Below are 16,403 nucleotides of genomic sequence, written 5' to 3'. Positions count from 1 at the left end.
GATTTAGTAGGTACTATCTGATAAAGACCTATCTTAGGAACAGGCTCAAGGTTTCATCAAGCAATTCTCTTCTAAAGATCTGTCTCCATCCTTCTGATTTGAGGAATTTTAGGTCGAAGAGGGCTTTTGAGGTGTGGTGTTTGGCAAAGGACAGGAGGATTTTCTTTTATTAGTTGAGTGTCAGGTCATACCACAATAGTAGCTTATGTCAAATAGTAGCTATTTTTGGACGGCAAATGCATCAAAGTTTTGTCATGATGTAAAAAAAAATTTCTATTTTACTATTTTTCTAATAGTAACTATTTTATTTTATTAAGTAACACACGTTTTCTTATAGAAAATAACAGTTATTTTGTTGTAACATTTATTGTATTTATTGTTATGTCTGTATCTGTAAACTTAAAATGAATATATTTAAGAGTGTTTATGTCTTTAGTTTATGATACTATTGACTATTTACAAAATTCTGCTGCCCATAATATGTTGTTCGTGCTCTACGCAAAAGTGACTAAAGCCCTCAAAATCCTAGCTAAAACCCTGATATTAAGTGAGCATATTGAAGTATAAAATGTCTTGCCGGAATCTTCCTTCTCATATACAGCTTATTTTATTGCATAAACTGCGATGAATAGTTGTTCGTTTGGCGACAACTGTGGGAAATCCACCTTCTACATCGAAGCTGAACAATTTGTTAAACGATGTCAGTGTGATAAAAACACACATTCACATTTATTATCTCTGAGTGCTGTTGTACCTGGAGTCAGTATACCAGAGGGTGTACTGATACTCTACAGAAGTGGACGCTTTGTTTTAAACACCACTACCCTTTCACTAACAATATGTCAGAAACACAGAGATGAACATGGTATATATTGGCAGAGAAAGCAACGGGTATGCCAATCTCCATTCCACAGTGTTTCGAGTAAAGCCAAAGTGGACAGAGGAATGTAACTCATCCTAGAAAACTACTTAAATTGAAAAAAATTAATTCTGATGATAAAAATCATAATTTTAGTTAAAAATAAAAAATCTTCGGCTTTTATGTGAAATTTTCACTGTGAAGATTTCAGCTCGGACTTGGGCTGGGGATATCTGAAATACCGATTCCCGCGTAAAATCTATAAATGAAATAGTTGTATTTCGGCCCCTACACAAAATATACCTTAACATTACACATTTGCATTGGTGAATTGACTGAATTAATTGTTGAGATAGCAAACTCGAATGGGAACCTATGAACTGCGGAGCAAAAAAAAAGATTCCTTCTTTCTGTGTTCATAATAATCGGCACAGTTAAGCGGTTTTTATACGATGATTATTCCCCATTACATCTTGCCCCTTTTGCCATATTCCCCCTTTATTCTGTCCCCCAGTTTTAGTTTCATACCATTCATGTTGATTAGCATTGCTTTTTCTTATTCTCTATTATTGTTTCGCATGTTTAGTTACACTTAATTCCCGCCGATTATGCATTATTTTGTAATGATTGTTTCTACGAGAGAGGGCCCGTCACTCCAGGACCGCCATAGTTTTGAGTTCAATCTCCTTGCTTGTACTTTTGAGCAAATAAAATTGTTTAAAATGATAATCGACTAGACGAGTCTTTTACAGATTTAAGGATAAGAAGCTACAAAGAAAGGCGGACATAGTTTTTTTTTGTTGTTAACACCGAAATATTTGCTTTGCTTTGACGTAACCGAGGAAATAGATGATGTCAAAATTGTTTTTCTAGAAACACTCGCCAAGTTGCTCATAAAATGTCAAGTCCATGGTAGACGAAAAAGGAAAGGAAAACTTTGACGCAGTGAACAAATCGGTTCTCATGGTGCAGATGGCTACACCGTAACGACCCACGAGTTCACGATGACGACCATAAAACATCGTAGTGATGACTTCAATCTTGTAGCAACATAACCCTGTTCCAGAAGCCTAATTTAAGAAGTCGAGCACGGTACAAAAAGTCGGTGTAGTTACGGCAAGCTCTGGCAATTCACAAATTGAGTTACGAGTTACATGCAGTTGCTGAAGGGATGTTGCCCGATCTAATTAAAATTATACCTATCAATTGTTACCGCGTTTGACATATAGTTTTGTCATAATTTTCCCTTAAACATCGATTTTCAAGTTAAGGTCAATGTATGAGGCTGACTTCATAGTAGTGTCTGTAGTGTCCTTTATTTCAAGTTCTTTGGGGTGGGTGCGATGTATCAAATCCCCGAAATTGGGAATGTTTAAAGGTAAAACGTCATGTATAAACCGGAAACTGAGATCAAAGGATATGGCTAAACAATGTTCCTTCTTTTTGGAGCAGATAAGATTTACAGTCAGCCTCTTGAAAATTAAAGATTATGTCAGTGAGAAGCGGGCCACAATTTGTTCCCACTAGAATGCAGACCGTTTGTTGAAAAAACGCACACACCACACTTGACAAATATGTTATCTATAAAAAATTCCAGCATTTTGATACCATCTTCTTTGGTATATACAGAAGATGATGTGGAATCTTTTTTTTTTAAAGTATGATGTATCTCTACTCAGTACTACGTATCTGTATCTAGGTATACCGTCTTTTCTGGAGTAACAACAATACATATATTAAGATGTTTTTAAGTCCGCTGCTCGTCTAGCAAACATTGCTCATTCTTTAAGATGTTAGGTTATCGTCAGCATCCGTTTTATCAATATACAAAACAATAAATAATCTAATACACAACTTATTTGAATTTTAGCCGCCAACTGAGGCAAATATTGATCTTTGAAAATTAGAAGTTTGCGGTTCTCGTGGGAATAGTGAGTCCTAATAAAAGCGCCCTGGTACTAGTCACGTAAATCTTGAAAAAGACATTGTTGTTGAAAATGTCCATTCTGGTTATAATGAAAGAAGAATGTATTAAGTAGAAAAACAACCATAATATAAAATCCACATGCATGTACATATATTGCATTGTTGAGGCATCATATAAATTACCTCCGATAATCGATTAATATACTTACTTGCAGCCTCCATTTAATTTTATTCAGGATTCTTTCAAAAATGTTGCTATGTCAGAGAATGATATGGCCAGGGGTAGCAATCCACCAAATCAATTCCGGAAGTGAAAATGAGCGAATTGTAGACATTTTTTTAAATGACTGAATATATCATTACCGGTAAAAATAGTTAAATGCAAGCTTTGAAAAGGGGCCAACTATCTTGAATGATACAGTTATAACATATAACATGATATCGCCCGGCAATGTCACAGATTGATGCCTCCTGCAAAATCAATTTGTAGAAAACAGAATTCGGTCATAATGTAGTCCATAATTTTCAAAAATATCTGAGACTCGCTCATTTTCACTTCAAAAATTGATTTTTAAGCATTTTTTCCGTGTCCCGGGGTTAACCAATTCAAAATAAAATTAACGCCTGGTGTGGAACAAATATGTTTAAGGTACACACAAAGCAAAAATATTATGCATCGAGTGCAAATATAAAAAGTTAACAATGTTTTTTGTTTCCTTGTCCCCTACCAGCAAGGTATTGAAGTGTTCACCTACGCGTTTTTCCCGATCAGTCCAAAGGTTGAAAATAGACTCAACGGACAATGAATCACCCTATCGTTTTGTTTAACAGTGGAGTCACAGAATTAACGAATTCAGCAATTTGGCTACCTACTCTCGATTTTCGGGGAAAATTCATTGGCTCCTTGGTTAACTATTCCTTGACCCCTTGTGTAGCATTGTAGAATGGGTAATCGGTTACACCGAATTTCATTTCAAAGTTGTCTTCGGTCTCTTTGAAACAATGCAGCTTCGGCATTAGAATTTAGGCGTCTTTCGTTATTATGAACATGGAAGTCGAAATCTGCCAACGTTTTTTTTTCACATGGATTTCGTCAAATATTGCAATTATATGTATTTACACTATGAATTCGTCATCCATTATAAATTGTTTGTAGAACCTTCTCATCCAGGGGGATAGTAAGTACTAATAACATACAAACTACCTTATTGGTCACGTGCATTGTAACGCTGCCTTACTGTTTCATTATTTTTTTTTAAATTTCATCTGGACACCTGTTCCCAAAAGAACATATATAAGGTTACTCAGACAAAAAGCTTCGCAAATTTCAAATAGATGTTGCTAACTTTATCAAAAGGACCAAATTAAGTATGAAATGAACATAATAATAATATCCTTTATCATTACTTCAATTTTGATATACTAGATATTTGTTTTATAAAACACAATTTAAAAATGCTAGATCCAAGTGCCTGTTCATAAAATAAACTGCAAAACTCTATTTTTCGCAGGAGCTTGTTACAAATTTTATAAACTCGAAAAATTATGAAATAAGACTGTAAAAACATAATTCCATACAAGTCCTTCTCTTGTCGAAGCCGACAAAATAGCCAAGTGTGCTGCCTTTCCGCTATTTTACATGCACGATAAACAAGTCAGCGATGCTATTTCAAGTTTCAAGTAAATAGTCGTATATGTATTCCATTTTACTTATAATAGCGTGTTGTATTGCCGATTCAGGTCAAATGTTTTAACACTGAAGTATTCCCGGGTACTTTTTACACTCTCCGGACGCTCCTGGACGCTTTAGCGGACTGGTACATAAATTTAAGTAACAGTCCGCCTAAGAATCATGCAATTTTCACTGAAAGTGATTGATTGATGTCAGATATTTTATCCAAATTGACTTTAATTCAGTCGGATATATAAGAAAAACAATGAATGAAATGAAAAAATGAAAAATGTTTTCACCGTTACCATAGCAACAACCACTCCTTAGCAATCACCAATTTAGGGCCTAATAATTAAAAAATGTTACAATTTGAATGTATTTTTTTATATCTAATGGTGGAAATTTACCAAACTAAATAATTATATTAATGAAGTGTGTCTTATGGAAAACAATTTACAATAACGTACAAAGTAATCTGATTGGTTAAGATCTGGTTACCATAACAACCAAAATTCTTAATTTTTGACAATTACAAATGTACCAAAATAGGCTATGTTCAGACCCGTTTTGCTAACAAGATCAAGAAGATATTAATTAAATGTATGCATGGATGTGTAGTAGGTGCTCTCCACTGAAACATATCAAAAATAAAAATATGTAGCATATCTTTGTTTACGTGGGTATGACTTATCATTAGACCCCAACTTAATGCAAATGTGGTCTTTCCCTTTAAATTAGAGAAATAGCTAATTCACCACTAGGAATAGACTTATGATTTTCCTTTGATTACAATTTGAATGACTGAGCATGATAAACGGTCGTGTAATACTGACAATCATATAGTTGGGATACAACATACATACACAAGGTACAATACATTTTAATTAGAAATTCAAGGTTTAACCTCAGAGACACCATTCAACTTAAACACTTTAATATGAACTGAAGAATTATTCCTCGTATATGTGTCAGGTTCATGTTCGTCAGTTTCCGGTTCTAAATCATCAACTAGCTCTACAGTAGATGTTTTCGTTGCTGTTTCAATGTTCCCTGGTGACGAGTGTTTTAACTCCAATGCAAGGTTTACAGCACGATTGATAGCTGCGCCTAAACCGTGGATATATACTTCATTTCCAGAATTCAATAACTTGTTACATCGTTCTAACTGCTGCTTAAAATCTGTTTTTCTAGACACGTATACATCATTTTTCCGCTTTGGCAGTTTCCTCGGTAGTCTCTTTCTGAGGGAAAACTCCTCGCTGTCTATGAGACTCTTTATTCCAGAAAGTGTACTCCTAAAAATAGAAAGACAGGAACTACAATATGCATTTTGACTACAAAGCTGTTTTAAATGAGTTCTTTTGGAGTATTAATTTAAGAAGCAGTCTTTATAAAAATCAGATGGAAGTGACTCAAGCATGTCAAAAACCCACGTAATTTACTTATTCAGAATCAATTACCGACCAGGTAACCAGTCTTAGATTATATAGATTTTACATGATACTTTGTAAGAGTTATCGTTCTAGGTTTGGTATGATTTGGTTGATTTTACCGCGGGGTTTAAGTGTGATTTTCTCAGGAGTACAGATCTAAACACAGAAAGGACTATTGCCACATAAAAAAAGCATAAAATAGCATAGACCAAAACAGCATCGTTTGTTTCGTGTTTTTTTCTACAGCGGCAGCGTCTGAATTTTATATGGTTTGGTACTTAAGTAAATGTCTTTGTAAGAATCATGCAAAATCTGAAAAATGTGATACCCCTAAAAAAAGGCTACATATATTTATTTTGTAATTAAATTGTTTTATGGGTCTATACTACGAAATTGTAATTATTCATTCAAATCTGCCTGCTCTTAGGAGATAATCAACATTGAAAATATAGTAGATTCTATTGTATTTGAGCTCCATTTACAGAGTTATCTCCCTTAATTTTGAAATCTACAGTGCATTCTACATAATTTTTATCTCCTAAGAACACAGGTTATATGAAAAACCACAAGTTTATTTTTGTTTACTATGACATTTCAAACAAAATATCAAAAATAAAAAAATATGTAGGCTTTTTACCCATGAATCACACTTTGCATGATCCTTAGCTGGAGTGCTACTTAAGTACTAATATTTGATATTTGACTTTAAAATTAAATGTATAAAATTTACACTGAATAATCAGATAAATACAAGTTTTGCAAGTCGTTGTGAAAGTAGATATTTATTGAGATCAATAATTCTTCTATAACATGCGAATTATTATCAACATGTGATAATTCAATAATTGATAAATCAAGGATTAAACAACACGTCGAAAAATATACGTCTACATATTAATAAATAGTTATTAGTTTCAGTAATTTAAATGATTTATTAACCTGTAAATAAATCATATTCTGGAGAAGTATGCTAAATAATACATGCATATTCAAAAACAAGATTATTTAGCTACTTCACTGCGGGGACTATCACTTCAAGAAACGAAACGAAACAGTACCTTAACGAGACAAAACAATTCTATGCCATGTTTTAGATTCCGTGTGGGTCCGGTGTAAAAAAAAATAGGCCCGCAACAGCGCTGTTTGTCGTAAAAGGCGACCAAATAGTGCTCCTCCATGGGGTTGAATGCCTCAGGTGGTTGAATGGGATAACCCTGGCATGCTATATGCTGGGGTCGTCAGGCCATAATACAGAAAAACTGACCGCAAACCATAGTGGTGCAACTTGTTAGGAAAGATGCCAAGTTCCTCGCACGTTAAAGAACCATGTTGTGGTATTCAATAAGAGTAGGAACCTTTGCGCTCCGCCACAGGAGGCTAAATTGCCCGACCCTACCCACCTCTCCTTATTTCCAGTGGCAATCAGAACTCGTCGACCCTATAATCCTTGTGTCCCATCCCATTTTTTGTCAAGGAAGTCAATTTATAAACTGAGCTTGACTTAGAGATTGTCGGCAACTAAATAACGTAACCAATACAGATATTTCAACATATAACTACCAAAATAACACTCCGCGGGTTCTTCTCCTTAATTGCAGTTTGTATTAAGATATCGCTCCGCCGCCAATCATACTCCATGTCAAATATGTGATGTTTACTTTACGTACGACATGGGCGTGTAACGATATTAAGACTATTTAATATATGTAGAACTACAAGAATTCAATGATTATATGATATTAACTATTTTGACGCAGAGAGCTGGACTATTTTGTCAAATTGACCCGAACATTCGCGGGGAGGAAAGCTCAATCGAGATTTGCCAATTTATTTCTCTCGATCTGACCCTTTTAATGAAGATGTCGGGAGCTTCTAATGACGGATTTTCGGTGCTGCAATGTAACCTTTTTGTGTAGTAAGTATAGATTACTGTGGCGGATCCAGGGGAGGGTGCATGGGGTTGGCACCCCTCCTTTTAATGGAAAATTTCATGTGTGATTAATTTGATCGCAGGAATTTTACTTCTGTACATAAAATGCAAGCACTGCATACATATATGTTAATTACCACATGCACATATACATAAATAATATAAAACGGTAAACACACATGTACATACAGTAACATGTAGCAAACAAAGAAGTATTTAAAATAGAAAATAATTAGAATTGTTAAATTACTATGATTTCAAAGCAGAGACATAAACAATGTCTCTGTTTCAACGGTAAGGATGAAAGGAGGTCATGTGGCATATTCATCACATTCAGTAGGTAATCTTGAACTATCAAAAAGGAGGGGTATCCCGTGAAATAAAGTAATGTCATTGGGATGCAAGTGGACACAGGAGCCATGATATTACACATACACTTGTACATGAACATGTTCCTAAAATCCAAACTTCCACACCGACCATAGACCTTTATCGCATACCGTATATCACACCCACGGAACTATATCGCATACCCTATATCGCATACCTAGACCTGTATCACATACCGTATATCACACTCCTAGACATATCTCATACTGTATATCACACCCATAGACCTATATTGCATTCTATATCACACCCCTTGACCTATACTGCATTCTATATCACACCCCTAGACCTTTATTGCCTTTTGTATATCACACCCCAAGACTTCTATCGTACACCCCTAGACCAATATCACATACCATATATCATACCCCTAAACCCATTTCAAGTACCCTATATATCACACCCATAGACATATATTGCATACCTTATATCACAGGCCTAGACCTATATCGCATATTCTAAATCACACCCATAGACCTATATGGCATACCGTATTTCACACCCCTAAACCCATTTCAAGTACCCTTTATTAATCAGCTACCCAATGTATGTTAAAATATGTCAAAAACTAACCGACTGATATGAATTCAAACTAGGCATCTATACGGGGCCAATATGGATGAAACCAGGACCAATACGGCATCATAACTTCCGGTCGTTTGACACCGTCATTTTGAGTTAGAATTGAATTTTGATCATCAGGACTAAAAGCTGGAGAAACGCAAAAAAATCTTCCATTTTATACAAAAAGGATATTTAAGAATTATAAATGAAAATAAACCTACATTTTCTTGGTAAAACACGAAAACAACTGTTCTACAAAAGAGCAATCAAGGGAACTAAGGTTATAGCGGTAATCAAAAGAATGCAATCCAGGGACAAAAACCAGACATGGAAAACAGACACACACAACAAAGAACACAAAATAACTAAAATCATACATACAAAGTAACAAAAGTAAATGAGCAACTCGGACTCCACTAAAAATTGGGAGCATGGACCAGGTGCACCGGTAGGGTAAGCGTCCTCTGCTTTTCTAGAAACACCCGCCGAATTGCTCATAAAAAGTCAAGTCCGGGGTAGACAAACGAGGAAAGGAAAACTATGACCCGTTGAATAAATCAGTTTTCATGGTGCTGATGGATACACCATAACGATCCACGAGTTCATGATGACGACCATAAAACTTCTGTAGTGATGACTTCAATCTTGTAGCAACATAACCCGGTTCCAGAAGCCTATTTGTTAGAGTTCTAGCCCGATACAAAAAGTCTGCGTAGTTTCGGCAAGCTCTGGCATAACGTATGAGTTGTGATATGAACACTCCATACGCAGGAGCTGAAGGGATGTTGCCACAGATGAAAGGAAAGTTGACAATTCTGAATGAAAAGTCATCATGTTTGTCGTAAAGTTTGGTCAATAGTTTTCCTTTACAATCGATTTCTAAGTGTAGGTCAAGATATGAGGCTGACTTCACAGTGTCTGTAGTATCCTTTATCTCAAGTTCTTTTGGGTAGATGCGATGTATCAAATCCCCGAAATTAGGATTGTTTAAAGATAATCTATATACGTCATCTATATAGCGGAAACTGAGATTGAAGGATCTAGCCACACGATATTCTTTCTTTCTGATCAGATCAGCTATAAAGTCAGCCTCATAAGAGTGAAGGAATAGATCAGCAAGTAAAGGAGCACAATTTGTTCCCATTGGAATGCCGACCATTTTTTAAACATCTTCCTCTGTATATTTGGAAGATGAATCATCCAATTCAGGTAGTTAATAAAATTGTCAATAAAAATAAGTATGTAATTTCATATTGGCCCTTTATAGGTTTCGGTCAATCATATTGGCCTCGACAGCCGTATTGGGACCAATACGAGCGCCTCGACCAATATGACAGACCTCAATCCTATAAAAGGGCCAATATGAAATAACATATTTATTAAAATATAATACAGCACACCCACAAACATATATTGCATACCTTATTGTACACACCCCTAAACCTATATCGCATACTGTATATCACACCCATGGACCTATATCGCATTCTCTAAATCACACCCCTAGACCTATATGGCATACCCTATATCACACCCCTAGACATATATATATTGCATATCAGATATTACACCTTGCACAGAACACAATTGAAGTATATTTTGTATAGATAAAATATAAGAAAGAATGAACACAACATGCAAAAATCTGTTTGATATGCAGAATCAACCCTCGATCTATAGCACCCCGCGGGCCAATGGCCCTTGAGTTGATATAGGAGTCTCCTGTTGATACTGCACGTGATACAGATTTTGGCATGCACTATTCAGTATGGAATTTAAAGAAATAGTAATACCATGTACATACGTATTATATCCATGCAAGTCATAACTGATTATCAAAATGGTTCTTTTTTAATACATGGTCAAGATTTAATACATTGTCAAGATATACCAGATACATTTATTTAGAATGCAGATCATAAAGTGAGAAACAAGATTTTCATGACTAAAGAAAGACACAGCTATGTTAGAAATTCTGTGGCCATGAAAGTGCATTGAAATGTGTTGGATATCAAGGCTACCAAACGTAGACCTTTTCTAAGAGCTGATTTTCATGGACACTCTTACATATACAATGTACTAGGTAAGTGTTGAATGTATACAGTATTTATTCATATACTTTGAATGTACACAGGTATTTAAAATTTTCAAAACCGGTGATAGGTATACTGTTTTTATTGCTAGAACAGTGTAGTCATATTTCTTAGCAAAATTTGCAGTTTACATCTGCATGTCTGTGAACAAGAAATTTTCGCTGAAAACTACAAAAATACATGTGCTTGTACTCTAATTATGGTTACTGGCATATGCAGCACAGTATTAATTAAAGATTTCATACATGAAATTATGATAATTGTAATATGGAGGTTTCTCTATATCATATGGTTAAAATACATGTATATTTTCATGAATTTACATTGTAACATTTTGCATATATCAGACACTGTTATAATTTTTCCCTTGATTTCTTTTCAGTGGTTATCAATTAGAAGTTTCACTAGGTGAAGTGAGAAGAAAGCAAACGTAAAACAGACCATTTCTGTGCTGGGACACTATTTAAACATGAAACAAAGTTCATGATTCTCAAGTTTGGTACATGTATGTGTAGCATGAAGCAGCTGTAAATGTATATGTCAACATCTCTTAATAAAAAATATAAAAAAACATTAGCACTTATATAATTGCAAAACATAAGTGTTACTTGAATTGTAGTCTTATACATATTTGTGAAACAATCATGCAGAAAAAAGTGAAAGAAATGCACATACATTATTGAAGGCAGACAGGTATAAAACAGTCAGCAAATAGTGATTCATCATAAAAAAGTGGTACTCATGAGGTATGGGTTCACTAGTAACTTTTTTGTTTTGGAGAGAAAAAAGATGGATTGATACTCAAAGTGCATGTGTGATTAAGACATCATATTCCCTGTGTTCACCAAACACCATTGACTTTCCAACTTAATTGGAATCTTAAATTGCTCAAATCTTTGAGCTACAAAGTTGTTTTTAATTTAATGAACTTTAAACTACATAGTAATATTTACAATAAGAGTTTTTATCCTTGTATGAACTGAAAAATCCCTAGAGAAAGGTAATCATTTATTGTACATACCATAGCCTAATCTAGACAACAATGACAAGGACAAATTTTAGTTTTAATTTATTACAAAAAAATTCTACATCAAAGTGAGCACAAGCAAGGAAAATGTTTTTGCTCATTTCTCCCTCGAGATTAGGCCTTTGTTCAACTTCCTCCAGTCTGTAAGATTCATTTCTGCTTCATGCATTTCCAAAACGAAATTTCAAGGTGTGGGTCCAATATTACTTTGAAAATTCATCGAATATTGATAGTCAGTGATTCTCAGTGGAATTCATATTATGTAAGAAATGCTAATTTAATTATTAGGAAATTTTAGGATATCAAAATACAGTACGTGTATAGCCAGAAATACCAAAAGCAATAATACAAAAGAAGACCCAAAAATATATATTGGTAAATGGACTGTATAAATATACACTGCGTTAAAACAAATGGTTATTCTTTAAAAGGACTAAGTTTTGATCCGTTTATTTAGCTTACAATTTGGTTACATGAATATTTTGATTACTTTGAGGTCTTCCTTGAATCAGTGCCTCAGCACTTTGATTCATTTCATCATTTAATGTTCATTTAATCATCCATGTCATGTTCATCGCCTGGATATAGCTGAAATATTGCTGCTCGGGCCTTACTAACCAAAAATCAATCAATCATGTCATGTCATGTTTTAGTAATATCATATAGGTAATTACCATTTCCAGAACAAAACCGTTTCATTTGGGTTCTTGAATTAGTAAGGACACTTGTCTGTCTCGTTTCTGGTTTTAGTAATTTCTATAAAAAACATACAGTGTATGTGTCTTCTTAAAATAAGCCATGATTAAAGGTTTAATGGTTAAGCTTGTTGATCATCATCTCTTTAAGTATTTCTCTTCATGCTTAAAACATTACCCTCTGTCAGAACTAAGCTAATCCTAACGGTTTAGGAATTTACAAGAAAAAAAACACTGCTGTTTGACCCCTTTGTTCTATTTTTAGTAACGACGGCCATGTTTTTCGACGGATAAAAAATTCGAAGCAGGATACCCTCAGGAACAATCCTACCAAGTTTCATTTAATTCTGTCCATTAGTTCCAGAGGACAAGATATCTGAAAAAATGTCAAGGCGACGACGACGGACGCCATGTGAGCTAATACAATGGAAATGGTGGACAATTGTACGAAATAAATGTAGATGATAAAAAAAACTTGGGACAATACTATGAATTAGAATATTTGATCTGATCACAAAGCAATAAATTATACGAAAATCAACTGAACCTGCTTCAAGAATTTAATCAGCACGTTTGTCATAGTCCTGCATCATCTATGTACAGTATTAAGCAGAGGAAGATGTATCACTTGTCTCTTTTAATTCCAACTAGAGGATGGCCGCGAAATCGCGGTCGATTAAGCAAAGTGTGGACACAGTACTAATTTGACGAACCGAAACAAAATGAGAAATCGTTGTAAAGGATCTACGATCATCTGTTATACATCAATGGTGTACAGTTTTGTTACAATTGCTTTAGTGGTTTAAGAGGAGTTGACCATTAGCCTTTCAAGAGGACTTGGTTTTCTTTAGACTCAGAATATTTTTAGCGCGTGTGCAGCGCGCAAAAATATGTACTTTTTTTAACGCATGTAAGAGAATTTTTTTTTATTCACATTATTTATTTTTAAACTATTCTTTACCAAATTATCTTTCCTCCAAAGTCAGGATCGAAATATATTTAACACCCAAAGAAAAAAAACAAGCCCCACTCCCCCAGGAAGTTAAATGGTGCGTCCCTAATCAAAGTTTCATATCCTCATGCCAATGCACTTTCCTGGAAAATTAGTTTCATCTGGGACTAAGAAGCTGTTATTGGTCCCAGGTTTAATTTGACCCAGGGAAATGGGAGAAGCCGATGTTTTACGACGACGATGACGACACCAACAAACGGAAAGAGGAGACTTTAAAAGTTGATATGGCCCGTTGAGGAAAAAAACAAACTCCCCTAAAATACACTTGCTGACTGCTCCAGACATGCGTTGCGTCAATGACGTAATAGTATTTTCGCAGCGATTGATTAATTCAAGATTGGCAGTCTCTACCTGGTGCTATTAGCTGGTTATCCTGAGCTTCGCCCAAGTTTTCACCCCATGGCCAGTTGACAGCAAGAGGATAACCTTGATTTTTATTTTATCACAAATTCTGCTTATGTGCACGTTATAGTGGTTCTTCTTGGTTTGGTTTGAGGGTGTTAACGTTTTTTCATTGCCGAAGACCCTCATACAATATCAAGAGGCAGAAGAGTCGAAAGGGGACTTTATAGTATTTTGACCTATTATTCTACTAAATGTCCTGTCAGTTACCAAAGAATGACGCCCAATAATGCTTTCAAGTAGATTATCAAGGTGGTCTCTTGCTAACTCGGAAAATACTTTTTTATCTAGCTCAAAATCGAACTTGCATATATTTTTGTGCTTAACAACTGTACAAACTTTTGTTTATCAAATGGAAAATACCTGGAGACGAACGGACAGACAGACGGACACTCAACTGATTTTTTATGCATAATTTAAATTCACACTCTATCTGAACTGTGCATTTTGTTGGAACAGAACTTTTTATTATACAATGTAATAAAAGAAACACAACTACCTGTATTCTATAAGCTATTCAGACTTGGTACTACATTTAAGTCATTCTAAATGTGTAAAAATGTCATTTCCTGTTTGTTTGTGATTGATGATACAGTCACTCCAACTATTTAAAAGGTGCATAATAAATTCTTAAATTTTAATTAATTCAATATTTTACTCAAAGCAATGGGTAGGGGGTTTACCAGTCATGCCAGTCTACACATAAAATGGGGGAGGGGTCTGGACTTTGGGCAAACATGCTTACACATAGAAGGCGGAAGGTTTATTTCAACACGTTTTTCGCCTTTCCATGTCTGGATAGTTTTGCACCTCATGTACACATGATCTGGACAGTACATTGATTGAGCATGTGCGAAAGCTAATTATAACACACGGACCAATGACGGTCTCCGAATTGGGATATTTTTCCCAAAATTTTGCATTTTAAGTAGAGAAAAGATTGTTTCAAAGACAAATTTAGGAAGTACAAAACACTACATTTATACCTCATATCACAAATATATTTGATCTTGTATGGTTTCAGAGGAGTTGTGGCTCAAAGAAATCGTTCTCTTCTTTTAGTAGTATAGATTACACTAGGGTAAACTAGATGTAAGTAATCCATAAGGCTACTTGACAGTGTAAACAATGGGACCCTCAACTACGAAACCAACAGACTTGAACAATTTGACATTAACCTTAGGTCGCAGAAAGGACATTAGTCTGAGATTACTCTGACGTCCAACGGTTGATTTGAAAGGAAAATTGACAATTCTGAATGAAAAGTCATCATGTTTGACGTAAAATTTTCCTTTACCATTGATCTAAAAGTTTACATCAAGATATGAGGCTGACTTCACAGTGTCTGTAGTATCATTAATCTCAAGTTCTTATGGGTAGATGTGATGTATCAAATCTCCGAAACTAGGATTGTTTAATGATAATATGTCATCAATATAGTGGAAACTGAGATTAAAAGATCCAGCTAAACGATGATCTTTCTTTTGGATCAGATCAGCCATAAAGTCAGCCTCAGAAGAGTGAAGGAATTGGGCAGCAAGTAGAGGAGCACAATTTGTTCCCATTGGAATGCCAACCGTTTGTTGAAAAACGCATCCACCACACTGGACAAATATGTTGTCAATAAAAAATTCCAGCATTTTGAAAACGTCTTTTCCTGTATATTTGATAGATGATTCGAAATTATTTTTCACAAAGTATCAGGAATCTCTTCCAAGAACTATGTACTTGTATCTAGGCGTACCATCTTTTTTGGAGAAACAATGATGTATAATGCTTTTGAGTCGGGATTTTAACTGAGTATTGGGAATAGAAGAATAGTGTTGAAATTTATAGGTTTTAATGCTATTATATTCTGATAATAATCTTGAATTGAGGGTCTCCAAAAGATCTTTCGAATTTTTCACATAATCCACATTGAATTAATACCACTATGGGAGTAACAAGTGTTGTGGTAAGACTGGAATCCCTCTTTGACAGCTGTGAGTATAAATGTTATAAGTTTTGAAAGAAGATAGTATTGTCCTGGATCACTGGATAATGTTTTTATCCCTAAGCTTTTGAGTTACGTCGTCAATAAAATAATGAAAGAGAAGAGGGATTTAAACATCCCCTTTTTTCACTCCCTTTTCTTAAGTCAAGAAAGTGGACATTTAGCCCATTATTTAAACTAAAAATTCTGACAAGGCCCTCCGTGAAAACAAGGTAGGAGAAAATAAAACTGTATTAACGTATTTTTGGGAGTTTTAAGGCAAGAGATGTCAATTTTATACACTTACTTGACTCTTACTTTTTCTTCTATATCCATTTTCCTTACCGGAAAAACAAAATGGATTATAATTTGATAGGAAGTAGGAAAAAATAAATATACGGAATTGATTAATCTTTATGATAAACAAA

At 34.8% G+C, this 16,403-nt stretch overlaps 1 protein-coding gene across 1 annotated transcript; it reads right to left on the bottom strand.

The window, feature by feature from the left end:
- Window positions 1-5,321: 5,321 nt before the first annotated feature.
- Window positions 5,322-16,359, bottom strand: LOC148623729 (ribonuclease P protein subunit p20-like). Its single transcript, XM_088565785.1, has 2 exons — window positions 16,283-16,359; window positions 5,322-5,752 (listed from the first exon to the last, which is right to left on the bottom strand). Exons 1-2 carry the CDS (start codon window positions 16,309-16,311, stop codon window positions 5,350-5,352), a joined length of 432 nt encoding a protein of 143 aa, XP_088421911.1. The 5' UTR covers window positions 16,312-16,359; the 3' UTR covers window positions 5,322-5,349.
- Window positions 16,360-16,403: the final 44 nt, after the last annotated feature.

The sequence above is a fragment of the Perna viridis genome, chromosome 2 (assembly GCF_037379345.1).
Source record: "Perna viridis isolate PV_CMFRI_1.1 ecotype Kerala chromosome 2, ASM3737934v1, whole genome shotgun sequence".
Classification (NCBI taxonomy): Eukaryota; Metazoa; Mollusca; class Bivalvia; order Mytilida; family Mytilidae; genus Perna; species Perna viridis.
This window is presented reverse-complemented; position numbering and strand designations above follow the sequence as displayed.

Coding starts and splice junctions, on each gene's coding strand:
- LOC148623729 (XM_088565785.1), bottom strand. CDS start 16,311: ATGGATATAGAAGAAAAAGTAAGAGTCAA. Junction 5,753..16,282: donor GAAGAAAAAGTAAGAGTCAA/GTAAGTGTATAA, acceptor TTCTATTTTTAG/GAGTACACTTTCTGGAATAA.